The sequence below is a fragment of the Castanea sativa genome, chromosome 1, assembly GCF_040712315.1.
Source record: "Castanea sativa cultivar Marrone di Chiusa Pesio chromosome 1, ASM4071231v1".
Classification (NCBI taxonomy): domain Eukaryota; kingdom Viridiplantae; phylum Streptophyta; class Magnoliopsida; order Fagales; family Fagaceae; genus Castanea; species Castanea sativa.
In genome coordinates this window covers 89,099,208-89,118,873 of record NC_134013.1, presented here as the reverse complement: position 1 = coordinate 89,118,873, position 19,666 = coordinate 89,099,208, and the positions used below count along the sequence as shown (strand labels likewise).

Genomic DNA, 19,666 nt, shown 5'->3' with positions numbered 1-19,666 from the left:
AACAAACAATATCATCGCTAATATGCAATTTTTAGTGATGACATGTTTGTGGTCACTTATATATCATTATCTGTGACGACAGCAAGTGTCCTCGCTAGTAATGACATATTAGCAACAACAAGAATTTCGTCGTTAATAATAATCTAATGGCGACGACAAAAAAATTCATCACTACTAATTAAACTAGTAGCGATGACATTTCGTCTTGAGATCTCGAGTTATTTATGACGACAATTGCTACTATTAGCAACGACTTTGTCGTCATTAATAGTATTGTATTTGTGACGAGATTAATATCGTCACAAAAAATCTTTTTTGTTACCACTTTTGTTTAACGAAAATTAGCGACGACATTTTTTGTCGCTAATATAATTAGCGACGATATTTAATGCATTAGCGACGACTATATGCCGTCGCTAAAGACCAAATTTCTTGTAGTGTTTATATTGTCCGTTGGATCTGATTTTAGGGTTTTGAATGAATGTGTGCTGGGCTCAGTTAAATCCTGGACTGGACCTACCTGCCCAACAATTGTTGATTAATTAAATCAACCTATACATCAAAAATGTAAAAAAGTTAAAAGTTTAATTTTTATTTAATATAAGCACTGAAATTAAAAGTGAATTTTCTAACTTTTCTATCTTAGCCATTGACTTATAATTAGTTATTACTACACGGTTACACTAAATGTGTATCCTACTTATAAATGTTTCATTTCGTTTTGTTTATTTTTTTATAAAGAGAAAAGATTAGAAAGACATTCATATTATGGACAAAATTTAGTTACAAAATTGTTTGTAATTTAAGATTACAACCTTACTCAATATCTTTTTATTGAAGGTGAATTTTGACAAATCCAACATTGGATCATATCTTCTTCTTCTTTTAGAAAATTAAATATCAATAACTATATCGTAAATAAATTGTTTAAATTGTAAGTTTTTGTAATTTAAAATTATGCTTAAAATATAAGCTTATAGATCATATAGTAAATAATATTCGATTGACACAAAATTTAATATGTGTATTAAGAGAGTAAAGAATATGCAATTAAATGGTTAGATTTTCAAAATATATTGTAATTTTTATTTTATTAAATAAGATTATAACTTAAAGTTACAACTAATTTTGTAATCAAACTTTGTCATTTACATTTTTTATTTTTATTTTAATTCGTTGGTGGTTCTTTAAAGTTAAAAAAACCAGAATTAAAGTCAACAAATACTAAGTTTGTTTTCTCAAAAAAAAAAAAAAAAAAAAACTATTAAGTTTGTGTCTATGTCAAGTGTCACATTTACAAGTCCCTACAATGCTCAAGGTTTTATATTTTCCATTAAAAAAAAAAAAAAAAAAACCTATAGTTATGGTTGGTTTTAAATTAAATCTCACTCTCTAAGAAGTCTCAAATCGAAATGGTATATTTTCATAAACAATTCAATTTAAACCAAACACCCATCTGTGGTGATGCCATTAACAACCAATGCTTAAAAGAAAAAGATGACATGTGATTATTTCAACATATGCATTACCTATATTGAAATCTGGATATTGTTGGAGAGTGGGAAATGGCTCCTCAATCAGAGTTCAGGAGGATAGATGGATCCCCATCAATCATCCAACAAATAAAATCCTCTTTCCGGCCAATGAGGATATTGGTGATTTGTTGGTTTCATATCTTATTGGCACAGAGTTACATGGGTGGAGAAGTGAGCTTATTTTATTAGATTTGTTCCAAAGAGAGGATGCTGAAGCTATTTGTGGAATCCCATTTAAGTCGGAGATATGTACCTGATTTGTGGAATCCCATTGTCTGGCTTCACAACCAAAAAGGGCTATTCATCAGCTGCTCCGATCCACGGGCTGAACTGGGTGAAGATTAGCTGCACTAAGAGAAGCAGGAACCAAGTTGCACACTATGCCCGACATGTTTCAGAGGATATGTATTGGATGGAGGAAGTTCCTACATCAGCAATGGCTGCATTGTATAAGGATTCTGTACTTTGAATGAATGAATGAATGATCCGTTGTAAAAAAAAAACATATGCATTTATTATCTCTCTAAAAATAAAATGCATTTATTAAATATGGACTTTATTTTATACCAAGCTATAAACATTTTAAAATTTATCTAGGTCAGCCAGTTTCTCAAAAAAAAAAAAAAAAAAAAAGGGTCAGCCATGGTAGTGTATTGACGTTCCCTAGTGCACTTGTTGATTTGTGCCATTGTTTCAAAACTTGTCTCATATGAGAATACAGTTTGTGCCTCTTGAACATTCCAAAGATGGATGCTACTTGCTACACACGCAAAACCAAGCAATAAATCGGATTTATGTATTGTTGAATGTTGAAGAAAGCAATTTATTGGTGGCTAGCTTTCAAACTTCCAACTTTTTTTTTTTTTGTTTTGAGAATCAACTTCCAACCTTTTTGTTTAAGGATCTCTTCTGAAATAATTCATTTACATAAGATTTAAAAGAAAGAGAAGAGATAAATCAACATAGTGAATTTATGTGATTTGGCAATGTGCTTATGTTTACAAAAGCGAGTAGCTAGTAATCGAATATATAAGAAAATGGGGTTACAAGTTACAACAGGGTTTATATAATAACACTTTACCCTGTATAGATTTCCAAAATATCCCTATAGCTCACCTAGTAACAAATAAGAGCCAACTTGAACATGATCAATTCACAATATAATTTATTGGCTAAAGATAGAACTAGTCTAATGGACATGAAAACACAATAATTGTGTATTTTACAGTGACAACTTCAATTGCATTATCAAAAATAACAAAAAAATAAAAATAAAATTGATCAAGTTGCAATAAAAAAAGCGACCCTATGCTACTTGGATGATTGAGGATACAGTTTGTATTAGAGTAAGCACTAGAAGGATGGCAGTAGAGATGGCAATTTAAATTCGACCCGCGGATACCCGGTCTAGCCCGACCCTAATGGGCCGGGTTTTACCCGGTCTGATAAAGAATAGGGTTGGGTATGGATTTAAAAAAAAAAAACCTGAAGCGGGTCCGGGTCGGGTCTGGGTTTTATCAAAAAATCCAAACCCGACCCGAAACCCGACCCGGATAAATACCCGATATATTAAATTACTAAAATACCCCTTATATATATATTTTCTGATTTTGAATTGGAACCCTAAGTCTCTACTCTCTACTCACTGCACACACACAGCCAGCCTCCTCTCTTACACTCAGCCCTGTCCTCTCGCCAGCCGCCCTCTTGCCTCAGCACATAGCCCTCTCGCCTCAGCCCGCAGCTCTCGCCTCGCCTCGCCTCGCAGCCTCGCCTCGCCGTCTCGCCTCGCCTCGCAGCCTCGCCTCGCCGTCTCGCCTCGCAGCCTCGCCTCGCCGTCTCGCCTCGCCTCGCTGTCTCGCCTCGCGGCCTCACCTCGCGGTCAAAAGGTACCATTTAAATCCTCAATGTTGAAAGCATATCAATTGAGTAAAAGAAGGTCTCGGCGAAAAAAAAAAAAAAAAGAGTTAAAAGGGATTTGAATCTGGACTGTTGGCAATATAGGATAGTAGGACTTGATTAATTAAATACAGCATAATGTTAGATTGGAAAACTAGATGTGGAATGTCTGGTTTTCGCAGTATTTGTGGGTGTTTTTTTAATTAATGTTTGTTTGATTAGCTGAGCTAAACGAGGTTTTGCTTCTCAAAACAATTTTGTGGAAACACATGACATTATTGGTTCATTTGTCAATGGATTTGCCTATTTCGATTTGTACCTTTTTTTTTTTTTTTTTTTTTAATCCATGTAACTTGGGTTTTTTAATGTTAGTTACTTGTGAATGATTTTGATTAGTCTGTTGAGCTTCATAGCCGAAACTGTAGTTTTGGGACTAAAATTTTGTTGTTGTTGTATGTAGTATGTCAAATGCGGCTTTGCTGGAGAGAATTTCCCTACCAAAATAAATCAGTCCCAAAACTCATTTATTTTTATTTTTCCAGCTTCAAATTTAAAACCCAAAATTCTAATCAATTGATAACAAGTAAAAACCATTATCAATAATGATAAGATTAGTCAACAGACAGAACAAGAAATCACATATTATTACAAAAACAGAAAGAACTCAAGTGGACTATTAAAACCTTTCAACAAAGCACCATGATGGTTTTGCTTAATATCTATATTAAGAGAAGCATGACCAAATTTAGAAGTAACTTTCAACTCTTTATGTATATTTCCGTTAAATTTCAGCAACATAAGACCTAATAAACAGAGACTTGTTATCCATTTTCTTCTTATCAATTGCTTCATAGCTTCGTTTTGAGCAGTTATTGATTTGTTTGCATGGTTTTTTAAATTGCATATCTCTTCAATGTATACACGATCGTGTTGAATTTTTATATGATAAGTCTATATGTGGGCTCATTGTATGAAATTTTATTTTGTAATAGATGTTTAGTGAAAGGGGATGTTAAATTTGTTTGCACAGTTTGTGAAATTGAAACTCTCTTCAATGTATAAGCAACTGTGTTGGATTTTTATATGTTAGTTCTATATGTGGGCTCATTGTATGAATTTTTATTGTGTAAATTGTAATAGTGAATACTTTTGGGTTTGGAATTTTCATGTTGGGTTTTGGTAATTTTGAATTTTGTGGTTAAACAGTTTGTTGAATTTGAAATATGGGGTATGTGGGTTTTGGGTAATTCATGTCACATGATTTTGTGTTTGTTGTGAATGCAGAGCCTAAAACGGAGATGGAAAACACAAACAAATCTAGTTCTTCCTCGCTGAGCGGCTCTCCCTTGAGAAACAAATCTAGTTCTTCCTCGCCAAGCGGCTCTCCCTTGAGAATCGAACGTTTTCCCTTGCCAGCTATGCGACCTTCTTCACCATTTTCACGTTCACCCTCACCATTGTCGCCTGGCAGCTCACCCTCAGGATCACCATCACCTTTATGCCCATTAAACAACGAGTAAGCGTTTGGAATTTGTAGTTAATCATGTTTAATTATGTTTGGGTTGATAGAATTTGTGAATCAGTGTATTTATGAATTTGTGCGTATTAATCAATGAGTATGTCACATAATAAATTTAAGTATATTTGTTGTGATTCTAATTCCTAAACTTTTGAACCAATTAAGAGTCCAAAATCCCCAACGATGGACTTAGGAGAAGACTTAGAGTTAGAGGAACAAGAAGGGGGAGAGGGAGAGGAAGAGGGAGAGCGAGAGCGAGAGCCTACAAATGAGGACTTGGAGTTGGATACAACTAGAAAAAGAAAGACTACCTCAGATGTTTGGGATCATTTTACAAGGAAGAAAGTTGATGGAAAAATTAAAGCCCAATGTCATCATTGTAGCAAACTTTACTTGGGTGATTCTAGCCAAGGTACAACCTATTTACGTAATCATTTAGCAAGATGTCCACGGTTGAAGTTTAAAGATATAAGGGATATGCAACAACAAGTGTTAATTAAACAACAAAATAAGGTGGATGGAACTATGAGTTTAAATGCTTATCAATTTGATCAAGGCAAAGTGAGGAATAATCTTGCTCGTATGGTCATCCTACATGAATACCCCCTTTCAATAGTTGACCACATTAGGTTTAGAGAATTTGTGATTTCTCTTCAACCGTTGTTTAAACTTGTCACAAGAAATACTTTGAAGAGTGACATTCTTAAAATCTATGATAATGAGAGGGAGAAAGCTTTGAAGATGACGGACAAGAATGGAAGTAGGATGGCAATTACAACTGATATGTGGACTTCAAGTAACAAAAAGAGAGGGTTTATGGTCATTACCGCTCATTTTATTGATCATACTTGGACGTTGTAAAGCCGGGTTTTAAGGTAATTTTTTTATCTATAAATTGAATGTTAAAGACTTTACATTTAGAATGTTTATTGAGTTATGTTATAATTATTCCTATTATTTTTTTAGGTTTGTTTATGTTCCTTCTCCACACACAAAAATGTCCTTGCTGATGTCCTTGTTAATTACTTTTTAGAGTGGAATATTGATAGGAAGTTGTCCACAATAACCGTTGATAATTGTAGTACTAATGATGCTATGATAAGACTTCTCTTGAATAAGCTTGATACTAGTTCTCTCATGTTGGGTGGGTCTATGTTGCATATGAGATGTGCTGCACATATTTTGAATTTAATTGTTCAAGATGGGTTGTCTCTTATTGGTGATGGTATTGAAAGGATTCGTGATAGTGTGATTTATTGGACTGGATCACCAAAAAGGAGGCAAAAATTTGAAGAAAATGCACGTCAATTGCGTGTTCAATGCACCAAAGAGTTAGTCTTAGATTGTAAAACTCGTTGGAATTCAACTTACTTAATGCTTTCTACTGCATCGATTTATAGAGATGTTTTTCCTCGTTTGGCTAAACGTGAAACATCTTATTCTTCTTTGCCATATGATCATGATTGGGAGTTAGCCAAAGATATTTGTGGGAAGTTGGAGTTGTTTCATAGTGTGACTGAGTTTTTTTCAGGTCGTAAGTACCCCACAACTAATATGTATTTTACTTTGGTGTGTGAGTTGGAAATTGCATTGAATGAATGGAGTGAGTCTTCAAATGAGATGATAGCTACAATGGCAGAAAGCATGCTTGCTAAATTTAATTCTTATTGGGCTAATGTTAGTGTTGTTATTGCTGTTGCTGCTATCTTAGATCCAAGATATAAGATGAAGTTATTGGAGTTTTATTATCCTAACATTTATGGCGATAATTCAAATTTGGAGATTGAAAAAATAAAGAATCTTTGTTATGATTTGCTTGATGAGTATGGAGATCTAGATGAGTCCCCTGCAAATAATGAAGGAAGTTCTCATATTCCTGCAAGTAGTGCTTCAAGCCCTGCGGCTCAAATGAAGTTTAGGTTGAGTGGGTCAATGTCATATTTTGATTTGTTTGTGAACAATAGTTCAATGAAACATGGGAGTGCTAGAATGGAATTTGATTATTTCATTGATGAGGGAGTGTTGAAGAGAAGTGAAGATTTTGATATTTTGGGATGGTGGAAAAGTAATGGTCTCAAGTATCCTACTTTACAAAGGATTGCAAGAGATATTTTAGCCATTCATGTCACAACTGTTGCTTCAAAATCTGCCTTTAGCACTAGTGGGAGGCTTTTAAGTCCACACCGTAGTAGACTACATCCCAAGACTATAAAGGCAATGATGTGTGCTCAGAATTGGTTATGGAGTGAAATCAACGGTTAGTAATTGTCTAATTTTTATTTATAAAATCAAAATTGTATTTTTATATTTGCTTGTTACAAATTGATGAAGTTTATTCCATTTTTTAATTCATTGTTGTTGTATGTTCTTCAACTATGTCTGGTGATTGTGATCTTCAAACAATTCTTGATGATGGGGAGCCTAATGAAGAGAATGGGAGTTGTGTCACAGTTGTGGACGATTAAACATTTTGTAATAATTTAGTAGCCCTTTTAATTTCTTAGACTTGTTAGATTAATTTGTTGGTTTGTAATTATTCTAAACTATTTGTAATTTCTTAGTCTTTTTAATTTGTTGATTTGTGGAGGATAAGACATTTTGTAATTTCTTGGACTTGTGAGATTTATTTTGTAGCTTTTTAAGTAATTTATTGCCATATAAGATGATTTTGGGTGCCATATAATGATATAAATGGAGGTAAATGATTTGGCTACCATATAACAGGGCAAATTTTGGCATTTAGGCCATGTTAAATGACTTGAATGGGCTTGAATTTAGGGAAAAAAATTTAATGGGCTTCAATTTTTTTTATTTTTGGTTGGCCCAAATTTGGGCCCAATAAGTTAAACGAGGCCCGCGGGGCGGGTCTAGGCCCCGAGAAAAAAAACCCGATTATTATTCGGGTCGGGTCTGGGTTTCGGGTCTTGCCCCGCGGGTCGGGTCCGAGTATGCAAAAACCCGGCCCGAAACCGACCCGTTGCCATTCCTAGATGGCAGCAGCAACAGTCGAAGCAGTTCTCCAAGGAGCGCTAAAATAATCTCGCATTAACATTGCCTTCCATCTATGCCAATGGTCCTTGTAGAAGACATTCAAATTTTCACAGAGATGACAGTAATCAGAGTTCAAACCTACCCATATGATATTTGTGTGAAGATTGTGTACAATAGAAGTCATTGCATTGTTGTCACCTTGGTAATTAACCACGATTTCCTTGTCGCAAAGTAAATCCATATCTTTGGTAGTATTGATAAGGAAATGAAACATGTAATAATAATGTGTAATATATGCAATACTTTCCCCATAATGATATAGCTCAAATGCTATAATGTTTCGAGTCAAAGCTTCTGTGGTATCGTATATAAGTAACTGTGGGATTTCCAAAACTCCATTTGTGAACTTTAAGTCAAGTAAGCATTTGCTTGGACTCGCCTTTAACTTTAGTCCTGCCTCATTCAGCTGGGTTGCAGAGTACAAAAGTTTAACCTTGTAATTGCCTGCTTCTGGTAGCCTGTCAGATGGATGTAGCATAAAGGTTTTAAAAAGATCTATGAAGCGTTTTATTTTCACATTGGAAAGAGGGCTTTTGTTCTGAACTTTTAGATCCCTAAAGAAATGAAAAGTAAGGTCAATTAAATAAGAGCCTGACGTAAAGGGAAATGCAACTTGGAATAATTTCTCAATAACAAACAATGGAAGTTGATTTTCAAGTAATACCAAGCCACGCCAAACCGTTGAAAGCAGCCATCCTTCAACTAACATAGGATCGTCACTTTCCCAATATTTTCTCTCAAATTCTCTGAAAAAGAGCTCAAGAATGAAGCCTTCATCCACCAAAATCATTTTTACAAAATCATTGCAACTAAGCTGGATAGTCTCTGAATAGCAACGACGAATGCTTCCTTCCATCAACTTTATACTGCTCACTAAAGTCTTCAAGTGTATCTCAGGCTTAGCTCGGTGCATGAGACTCTTGAAGTATCTTACCTTATGATTTTTCTTTGGTTGCAATCTTGTGCTATTGTAGTGAAAAGGGCCAATTGAAATTACCTGAGGAGTGTAGGCCTCTTCATTTACTTTGCGAATATGATACGGAACCCTGTATATACAACACTCTGATGATAATGAAGGCTTCAACCTTTCAAACATTGCTATGATTTCATTCACCAACCCTTCATGTTGATTTTCATTTTCACTTGAATGGCCTGCTTCTCCTTGAATTCCCTCACTCTCAAATTGCTCCATTGATCAAGTTTCCTACACATTTTCTGATAACAATCACAAGAGACACTAGCATTAGAAACTTTGATCCAAGTGATGACTCGCATGATGCACGAGCACACTATAATTTCTCTACAAACTAATTTACGAATTTTTTATTTATTCATTTATTTATTTATGTAATCTATGTCACTATGTGTAATGTTGATTCTATGGTCTATGATGAAACTAGTTAGCCGTGGAGCTAAGAATTTATCTTTGGGTGGCCAAATCAAAAGAGTGCTCAAAGAAATAATTTGGGAGCCATTAGTTGTAAATACTAAAACTTCTTTATAGATGCCAAAAATCTTGTAACTCAATAACATTATCTAATTTTGTCTAGAATATGGGTTCAAATCCCCTCACCCCCAATAGCTGTAACAAAAACACTTTATGCATACCTCTTTATATATAAAATTTCAACTTTGAGCTTGAGGGCCACTGCCCCTGTTGCTCCCTTAATGGCTCCACCATTGTCATTGGTATTTAAGGGATTATTTTCAGTTATATTTGTACACTAGTCAATAATCTATGCAATGTATGAAAAAACTTAACTTAATATAATTTTTTGTTCAAATATGCAATTTGATCATTATGGTAGTTATTAATAGGCATTTGTTATGTTGTGTTTGTATATGAAACTAAATATTCTACCATTTCAAGAAAATATGATGCGCTAATATTCTAATAAAGGTTTTAAATATCAAATAGAATTTATAACTTCAGCTAAAAAAACATATGTTGACATTGCACTGAAAAGTTTAAAATATTATGATTTTTTTCTCTCTTTATTCTTATTATTATTTTTAATTGAAATATGAAATTTGATAAATATGGTATTTATTAATAGCTAGTTATATATAATTTAATTTTTTTATGCGATTATATATTATGTTCATATATGGAACTATTCTACTATTTAAATAAAAATAAGATGTATCAATATTATGATGGAGGGTTTAAATATTGAATAGAATTTAGATTTGATGGGAAAATATATATATATATATATATATATATATATATGAAAATAATGATGTATAAAATTGTGATGTTTTATAAGTTTGTGTGTCACAATATTATGAAGTTAATCAAAAGTCAAATTACTTCAATTTTTTTTTACTAGTTTCTATGGGAAGAGAAAAAAATAGATACTTAAAATGAGGGTTTCAATTATTTAAGCATAATAACTTTTTTATTTTTTAAAAAATATTTTTTAAGAGATCTTCATGCTTAATTCTCGATCCTACCCAAATAAGGAACAAGTTCACCTATTTGCAGAAGCAAATGTACAAAATCTAGAAATAATGAAAAGAAAATTGTTGAAACCATATCAAATTTAGGGTCAAAGCTAGAGACTCGTTTAAACCAATAACATGTGATTTTAAGTGATAATATAGGAAAATTCTTAGTTTATATCGTAATAGCAATATAAGATTTTACATTGTAGATTAAATAAATGTGTATAATGATGTACACATTTGCAAAAAGTGTACAATAGTAAATGTGCACAATATTGTACACAGTTATTTAATTTATAATGTAAGATTTACATTATAGTACAATGTGAACCTATAATTATCCATATAATTTGAACTCTAACAAGTTAAATCACTGTACACAAAAGAAAAAGGTTTAATCCACAAAGGGAGGAGAGAGACCTGCTTTTATAATACAACCTTGTTATGCCACTAGAAGATGGTAGAAAGAACGCAAGGAATTTTGCTAATTTGATAGATGAAATACAAAATAGTTGTCTTGGCCTCTTGGGTTACAAAGAAACTTGTTACCCTTTGGGAGATGAAAATAAGTCTGCTATGGCTCCAAACTGACACTGTCTATGCTCATAGCACGATTAATTTATAACTAAATTAGCTTGGTTATTGTTTAGAATCCCAATCTACTATTATAAAGATTAGGCTCTTTTGTAGTTATACTCTGGTTATATAATGTACTATAAATTCGGTTTAAATCACTAATATTACTATTTTCGTGTGTGTTCTAATAAGTATTACCATTTCCTCAAAAAAAAAAAAAAAAACCTTGGTTATTCTTGGAATGGCCACTATATATTTTATGTATAACTAAATTAGCCAAAGGTATCTTTTCAAAATGAATTTATGAAGAAAAGAAAAGTATATATTCCTTTCTTAATTATATTTTATATTTGCTTTGATATCAAACTTCTAAGCATTTGGCCTAAGGATCTGTTGTGGAATAATTTGTTTACGTAAGATTATAGAAGTGAGAAATCAACATAGAGAAAGGTATAATCCACAGAGGAAGAAGAGAGAGAGAGAGGTAAGTATCACCTAATAGGTTGATACCAATGTTATTAAATCCGTTTTGTTTCGGCCGAAATGACTGGAATATTTTGTATCGAGATGCAATTTGGAACGGTAATACCACCCATTTCAGCTCGGGTCCAATTCCGGCCAGTTTCGGGTCATTCCGGCCATTCTGGTCAATTTTGGATGAAATGTAAATTTAGGCCGGTAGCAGTTTTTAGCGGAAAAAAAAAAAAAAAAAAAAAAAAAAAAAAAAAAAAAAAAAAAAAAAAAAAAAAAAAAACTTAAACTAACAAACCCATCAGCACAGCATGTTTCCACCTAGCATTGATTGCGTGAAGAAGTTCAAATCATATTTGCTACGAAGCTACCAAATGATTTGGAAAAAAAAAAAAAAAAAGGAAGAAGAAAAGAATAGAAATTTAAAGCAGTTGTGGAGAAAGCTCAAATTTATCCTGCATTTGAAACTTTCTTCTTCAGTCTTGCACGTAAACTTCTAGTTTGGGTCTCTGGACTTTCCAAGAAGCAATTCTATAAGTAACTAATGGGAATATGAAATGAAGAAGAAAGAGTGGAGAAGAATGTACAAGACATTGCACGTGGGTGATGGAGTGGGGTTAGGTGAAAAGGTGGCTTCCTAGAAGGTTCCTAGTTTGTAAATATCCATGTCTGTTTATTTACAAAAATACCCAAATTTGAATTTTAAAATAATCAATCTAATCACTTTATTATTATAGTAGTATTTATTTTAAAACACTATATTACATTCATTAAATGATGATATTACATTTTCCTCAAAAAAAAAATGATGATATTACATTTATAAAATTTGGCTTAAGAATAGCAATGAGTAATAACATTTTTTTTAATTAATTATACGGGTGTGTGTGTGTGTGTGTGTGTGTGTGTAAAGTGGTAATTCTGAAACGATCTAAAACAGTACGTCGAAATAGGCCGGTACCGAAATATTTCGTTCCAATAGACAAACCGAAATGGGCACCGAAACGATATTCATAATATTGCTTGTTATGCCACTGAAAGATGGAAGAAAGGCACCAAAGGCCTTTTGATACTTTGATAGATGTAATACATATTAGTTGTGTCTTGGGTTACAAAGAATATGATGCAATTTTCATATATAATAATATATAATAGGGTCACAACACAACATTTTTAAGAAAACATATATTCATATATAATTTTCCAAAACGTGTTTGACCCAAAAACAACGTTTATGCAACATAGTTATTTTCCAAAAATCCCATTAAAAGCTACTTACCTCACAACCCGCAAAAAGCCTAATTATCTAAGCTCCAAAGGAGATTAGCTAAAATCTAAACAATATCAAGCAAACCTATCATAATAAGCATAAAGCTTGAAAATTGTATCTAGCTACAAATTAGGAATTGTCAAATAAGCACTTAATTAGGCAAGTCTAACACTTAACCTCATCAATAATGTATTCCACTTCCAAAGTTTCTCAACAATTTAATTGACAAGGCATAGACTCCAATTTATAAAATTAACCCGCTCAATATCATCTCCAACAATATGACTAGCTTCCATAAAATTTATATAATATCATCAAGAGACCCGTGGAAGCAAAATCACAATATCCTCCAATACAAACAATTTAGAATTTCAACTAACTCCAAATTCATAAATCACATGGATATCATTATCAAAATTTAGATAAAAATATAACCTCAAGCAAAATATAAAACTCACCAAAAGGATTAGAAATTTCACCCCAAATAAAAGATGCGAAGGTGTTTAGAGGGTTTTAAGGATTTTTTGGTGATTTTGCCAAAAAAATGATGGTGGAGATGGTGGGGAAGGGGGTACACTGGTGGGAGAGGATGACAAAGTGTGAGATGAGTGTTTGTATTTGTGAGAATAAGAAAAAGAAAAAGAAAACAAGCATAGAAGACCCTTGTTGACCGGCCAAGAGATTAGGTGACAGTGTGGAAGAGTGGTGGGGGGTTGGTGTGTTAGGTGGGGCACATGTGGTCCCAAAAATATCTGACCATTACCCTTTTTTTTTTCTTTTTCTTTTGAGATAATTACAATAAACCCACCTGTAGTTAGATCCGTTTTCACTTACCTACCTATGGTTCAATCATTTACACTTTGCCTACTTCGGATTTGCTCTGTTAAGGATCCGTTACCCACCTTTGTTAAAATCGAGGGTAAGTATGTATTTTTGCATTTCTTTTGTCTCTCTCCTCCCAAAAAAAAAAAAAAAATCATACAAAATCAAAAGAAAACAAGATCAAAAAAATGTCATTATGTAAAAATGGTAAAAAGTTTCTTAAGAACTTCAAAAATGCAGAAACTTTTAAGCACTGTTTAGCAAGAGGCAATGTAATCATAGGCACGCCATAACAAACTCCCTCCAACATATGAAGGTTTTTCCAACAACCTAAACGAATGAACAATTGGAAGCCTCAATAGCATGAACAATCTCAAAACTGGGTTTGCTTCTGGGTTTGCTTCTAAACACCTAAAATTGGGTTTGCCATGTCCAGATTTCTCTCTCTCTCTCTCTCTCCCGACCACTAACAGTCACCATAACCACTTTTGAAACCCATAACCAATCGCAAACCACAACACACAACCACCGCTGAAATCAAATTAACCACCTCTACCACAACAAAATCAGACCAACCCACAACCTAAAAAAACCACAAAAAAGACCCATGAAGTAGAGCGATGTCATCGCGGTGGCTACTCCACCTTTGAAACCCATAACCAAGCGCAAACCACAACACACAACCATTGCCAAAATCAAATCAACCACCTCTACCACAACAAAATCATATCAACCCACAACCTAACCATAGATCAACATAGCTTCGGCGAAGGGCAAGCTTGGCAACACAGATCGACAACCACAAAGATTAGTGGAGATCGAAGTCAGAGATCTAAAAACTTAAATCGTTGATTACTTTTTTGCTTTTGGGTATGTTAATTTAATAAGAAGAAAGCATGAACCTAAGAGAGAGGGTCGGTGAGATTTATTGTGGGAGCTTGAAGGGTCGGCCATGGAGGTCCGATGGAAGAGCTTGCCGCTGAGGAGGAGGAACTCGCTGCTGAGGTAGCGTCGATGATTAAGGGAAATGACACCAAACCCATGGCTGATCTACCATGATCCAAACCCACGGTTGATCTACCATGATCCAAACCCATGGCTGGATTTTTCTATACCTTACACTTCAGTTGTTGGCTTATCTCTATCTCACTCTCTCTTTATTGATAACGTTGTTGGTTATTTTAAGATGTTGGTCTTCTGGTAAAATTTGGTTCAAAATTTTGAGTTGTTGTGAAATTGTTGATATTGTTATAGATTAACAATAATTTCATTGAGCCATTTGATTGGTATGTTGTTCCTCCACTTAGTTCTCATTGAAGTTTATGAGCAATGAAAAACTCTAGCTTTTTTATTCTTGCTATATTTGTTTTTGCCTAAAAATGTGTTTTTCTAACGGCAAACGAAGAGGTGGGTTACGAAAGGCTAACGGAACTAACCTCAGGTGGGCAAAGTGTAAATGATTGAACCATGGGTAGGCAAAGTGAAAACGGGCCTAACCACAGATGAGTTTACTGCAATTATCCCTTTTCTTTTCTTTTTTTCTTCAAAAAGCTGGGATGTAAGGACATTACATGTTATGCCACTAAAAGATCAAAGAAAGGCACCAAAGGCCTTTTGATACATTGATAGATGTAATACATATTAGTTGTGTTGTGTCTTGGGTTACAAAGAAACTTGTTACCCTTTGAGAGATGAAAACAAATCTGCTTACTGCTAGGCATCCAAACTGTCACAGTAAATTGAATTTATGAGCAAGAAATTTGCTTGATTATTCTTGGAAAGGCCACCATATATTTTATGTAAAACTAAATTAACCAAAGCTATCTTTTCAAAATGAATTTAATTGGTTATGAAGGAAAGAAAAGTGTATATTTCTTCCTTAATTAACTTTTTACTTAGATACCAACCAACCGACATTTGAACATGCTATGCGCATTTAAATTAATTTAACCAATATAAATATATATATATATATATATATATATATATATATATATATATATATATATATATAAGGCTAAAATGCAAAACTGAGCCTCTAATATTATTTAGATTTCATTTCAGTCCTCTAACTTTGTTTTCGTTCATTTCAATCTTTTAAGTTTCAGATTTATTCAATTAAGACATTTCCATTAACTTTTGTTAAAAATTTTTGAAAAAAAAAATTCTGAAAAATATTTTTCAATCATTAATTGAATTTTTTTAATTAAAAAATTTTGAAGAAAAATGTATAAAATTGAAAAATTAACCACAACATATAACAAAAGTTGATAGAAAAGTCTTAATTGAATAAACTTGAAAGTTAGAGAACCGAAATGAACAAAAGCAAAGTTAGAGGACTGAAATGAAATCTGAAGAAACTTAGAGGGTCAATTTTGCATTTTACCCTATATATAACTAAGGAGTACTGTTGGCCTCTTTATTCACTTCACGAATATGATACAGACTCTTGTATATACAACACTAAGATGATAATGAAGGCTCCAACCTTTCAAGCTTTGTTTTTTTTTTTTTGAAAGGGAAATATATTGGCATTAAACCAAGAAACAATACAGACAAAGGATCCCATCAGCACACAATCAGCTTACCTTCATATCAGATTGTAGAAAAGAAGATACAAAGTGGGGCGCTACTCCTTTCTAGAGGTGTTGGAGACCAGATCTTCGAGCATATTGAGCAAGCTCGTGAGCCACCGTGTTGAAACATCTATTAATGTGCTTGAAGAGGTAGGACTCAAAAGAATCACTCACCTGGAGAATTCCATGAATGAGATGCCCCAAACTACTCCCCAAGGCCCCATCTTTGATTGCTTGGATGGCATTAAGGGAGTTAGATTCAATAATGACCTGAGACAACTGAAGCTTTTGAGCTAAAAGAATACCATACTCCAAAGAAAAGACCTCCGTTAGTTTCCCATTTCTCACTCTCCACCGAGTTCCCTTCTTTATTACATCTAGGCTACAGTGGATGCTTCTCCAAGAGTATGACGGGGAACTTCCCAGATTAGCATTCAGAATATCTCCAGTAGGAAAGTATTGAGCTTTGAGAACCCTTGCCACTAGAGAGTTTGGATTTTGGAGGATTCACCATAATTGCTTTGCAAGCATTTCTTTGTTGAAAGCTTGCAAATTCCTGAAACCCATGCCTCCTTGAGTTTTCGGCTTACACATTGTTTTCCAACTGACCTAACACATTTTAGCTTCTTGCTCCCTTTGGCCCCACCAGAAGTTCCTCACCATGCTTTCTATTTCATCACATAAGCATTGGGGAAGAAGGAAGCAACTCATAGTGTAAGTGGGTATAGCTTGTGCTGTCGCTTTTATGAGGATTTCTTTCCCCCCCATAGAGAGAAGTTTGCCCTTCTAGCCAACAAGCTTTTGCCCAATCCTCTCTTTTAGAATAGAAAACACTTGCTTCTTCGATCTTCCAATGAAAGATGGAAGGCCCAGGTATTTTGAGTGTCTAGAGTCCTGCATAGGGCCTAGGGTAGCAAAGATCTCCTCCTTGGTTTCTTGAGTAATATTGGGATTGAAGAAAACTGAGGACTTGTCAGTATTAATTTTCTGGCTCGAGGCATTCTCATATTTTTGAAGGATACACTTTAACTCCCTACATTCCCTCGCACTGGCTTTGCAGAAAAGGATGCTGTCATCTGTAAAGAGAAGGTGGGTAACTCTTGGGTAGCCCTTACAAATAGAAATGCCTGCCAAAAACCGGTTCTGGGCTGCCTCATAGATAAGAGTAGAAAGCCCCTCTGTACATATGAGGAAAAGAGTCGGGGAGAGGGGGTCCCCCTGCCTAAGCCCTATAGTAGGCATGATGTTTCCACAAACAGCCCCATTTATAATAACTGAATATGAGACTAAAGTGATGCACCTCATTACAAGGTTTACCCACTTAGAGCTGAATCCCAATTTCTCCATGACCCCCTGTATAAAGCACCATTCAACTCTATCAAAAGCCTTACTCATATCAAGTTTGGCAGCCATATAGTCATCCTTTCCTGCATTTTTGTGATTTAGAAAGTGCATTAACTTAAAAGCCACAAGTACATTGTTAGTGATTAATCTGTCAAGAGTGAAAACACTTTGGTTCTCTGAGATGACATGAGGGAGAAGAGCCTTAAATCTATTTACAATAGTTTTAGATATGAGCTTATATACTACATTACACAGGCTTATGGGGTGGATATCAGACATCCTTTTTGGGTTATTTACTTTAGGGATGAGGGCAGTGTTGGTTTTATTAAGACAAGCCAAAGACATATTATTATTGAAAACATTTAGAACCATATTAGTAATGCTACATCCCACAATGCTCCAATATTTTTGGTAAAAAATGACAGACATACCATCAGGGCCGGCCGCTTTAGTAGGGTGGAGCTGTTTGAGAGCAGTGGCTTCCTCCTTACTAGTGAAATTCCTATGCAGGCTTTCATTCATATCTTCAGTCACCCATGTAGGAATAGCAGCAAGTACTTCATCTATCCGTGATGGGGAAGCCGTTGTGTAAATGTTGTCGAAATAGTCAATGGTAGCTTGAGTTATACTATCCTTTCCATCACACCATCTGCCTTGGCTGTCCTAAATTCCCAAAATAGTGTTCTGCTTGCACTGCTCAAAAGCTTGGGCATGGAAGAACCTGGTGTTTTTATCGCATTCCTTAAGCCAATGAGCTTTGGCTCTTTGTCCCCAGTAAATCTCCTCATCATCAAGGAGGTCATTGATTTCCCTTCTTAAGCAATTAATCTCAGTGCTTAGCGTTCCATCCTTGTCTTGTAAGGTCAGAGAGTTTAGTGCTTTTTTTTTTTTTTTGGTATGGATCTTCTTTTGAATTTGCCCAAATACTTTAGAACTCCAATTCTTCAGGTCTGTAGCACAGGTACTAAGATTATCCATCACTCCCTCCGGAGTGCTGAGATCAATGTCAAATACTAGTTCTAAAATGTTGTGGAATGTAAGAATTTCATTGTTGTAAATAGATAAATATATTATAAAATAGTCTTATTAAAGGAAATGGATGATAGGGCCAATATGAAAATAAAATAAAACATGAAAGGCCAAAATACTACTTCCTTGACTCGTTTGCATTGAGCTCTTCCTTCCTTTCACTCCAGCTCAGATTGCCTTCTTTCTCTAGCTTCTTTGCACCAACCGAAGCCTCCTAGCCTTCCTTATCTCAGATTCAGCATGAGTTTGTGTATAGTTGGGCTGCTATGGGTGAATACTACGTGAAGAATCAGATCTACAATTATAATTATCAATTGATCGGGGATGATTCATGCTATTGAAGAAATCGAACTGTTTTATGTCACCAATTTATTTATTTTCGCTTCCAACATGTGCAATGGTTAGTACATTTCACACGTGTCACGTTTGAATTTGGGAATCCGCCTCTCCAAACAAAATTGATGGTAAAGCTGCTTACTAATCATCTCTCTTAGGCACAGTAAAAGTAAACATTTTGTGCACTAAATACAAATTTTTCTCCATACCTTACACTAATTCATTCTATAGAAAAAACTGAACTATTTTTCCAGTCCCTCATGGCTTCGAAAACAGCGGACCATTGGGCCTATAGAGTTGGACCAGTGGACCACTAGGTCTAGAATTCAAGATCCTCAAAGAAGTTTATCTATGACCTGGGCATCATTCTGTAAAGTGTAGGCCCAAATACACCTCTTATTATCAAAACAAAGCTTAGTAATAATTTGGGTTATGAATCAGAATATTTAATTTAAAAGAATTTTTTTTTTAATCGAAAATACTTATTCGTACTTTGATAATGGTGTAGTTAAAATTGAAGGCTAGGCTCAATGCCTCAGTGTACATTTTCCACCTCCATTAGATGTGCTTTCAATCTATCGGTCACACACAAGTGTAATCTATATAATAATATTTTCGAAATAGAATAATAAAATAGTTAAAATAAATAAAGCAAAAAAATTAAAAAAAAAATCAATTGAATTATATAATGGAAGCTAATATTTGAAACTAATCCACTTTTTTAATCAAACTTATCAATAACTTAATTATAAACTTCAACGAAAAAATTGCCACGCTACAACACCTTTTT

At 34.2% G+C, this 19,666-nt stretch overlaps 1 protein-coding gene and 1 pseudogene across 1 annotated transcript; one reads left to right on the top strand and one right to left on the bottom strand.

The window, feature by feature from the left end:
- Positions 1-1,782: 1,782 nt before the first annotated feature.
- On the top strand, positions 1,783-7,473 carry LOC142636754 (zinc finger BED domain-containing protein RICESLEEPER 2-like; annotated as a pseudogene).
- A 466-nt stretch (positions 7,474-7,939) lies between these two features.
- On the bottom strand, positions 7,940-9,892 carry LOC142636744 (UPF0481 protein At3g47200-like). Its single transcript, XM_075811033.1, has one exon. The coding sequence runs from the start codon at positions 9,194-9,196 to the stop codon at positions 7,940-7,942; it is 1,257 nt and encodes a 418-aa protein (XP_075667148.1). The 5' UTR covers positions 9,197-9,892.
- Positions 9,893-19,666: the final 9,774 nt, after the last annotated feature.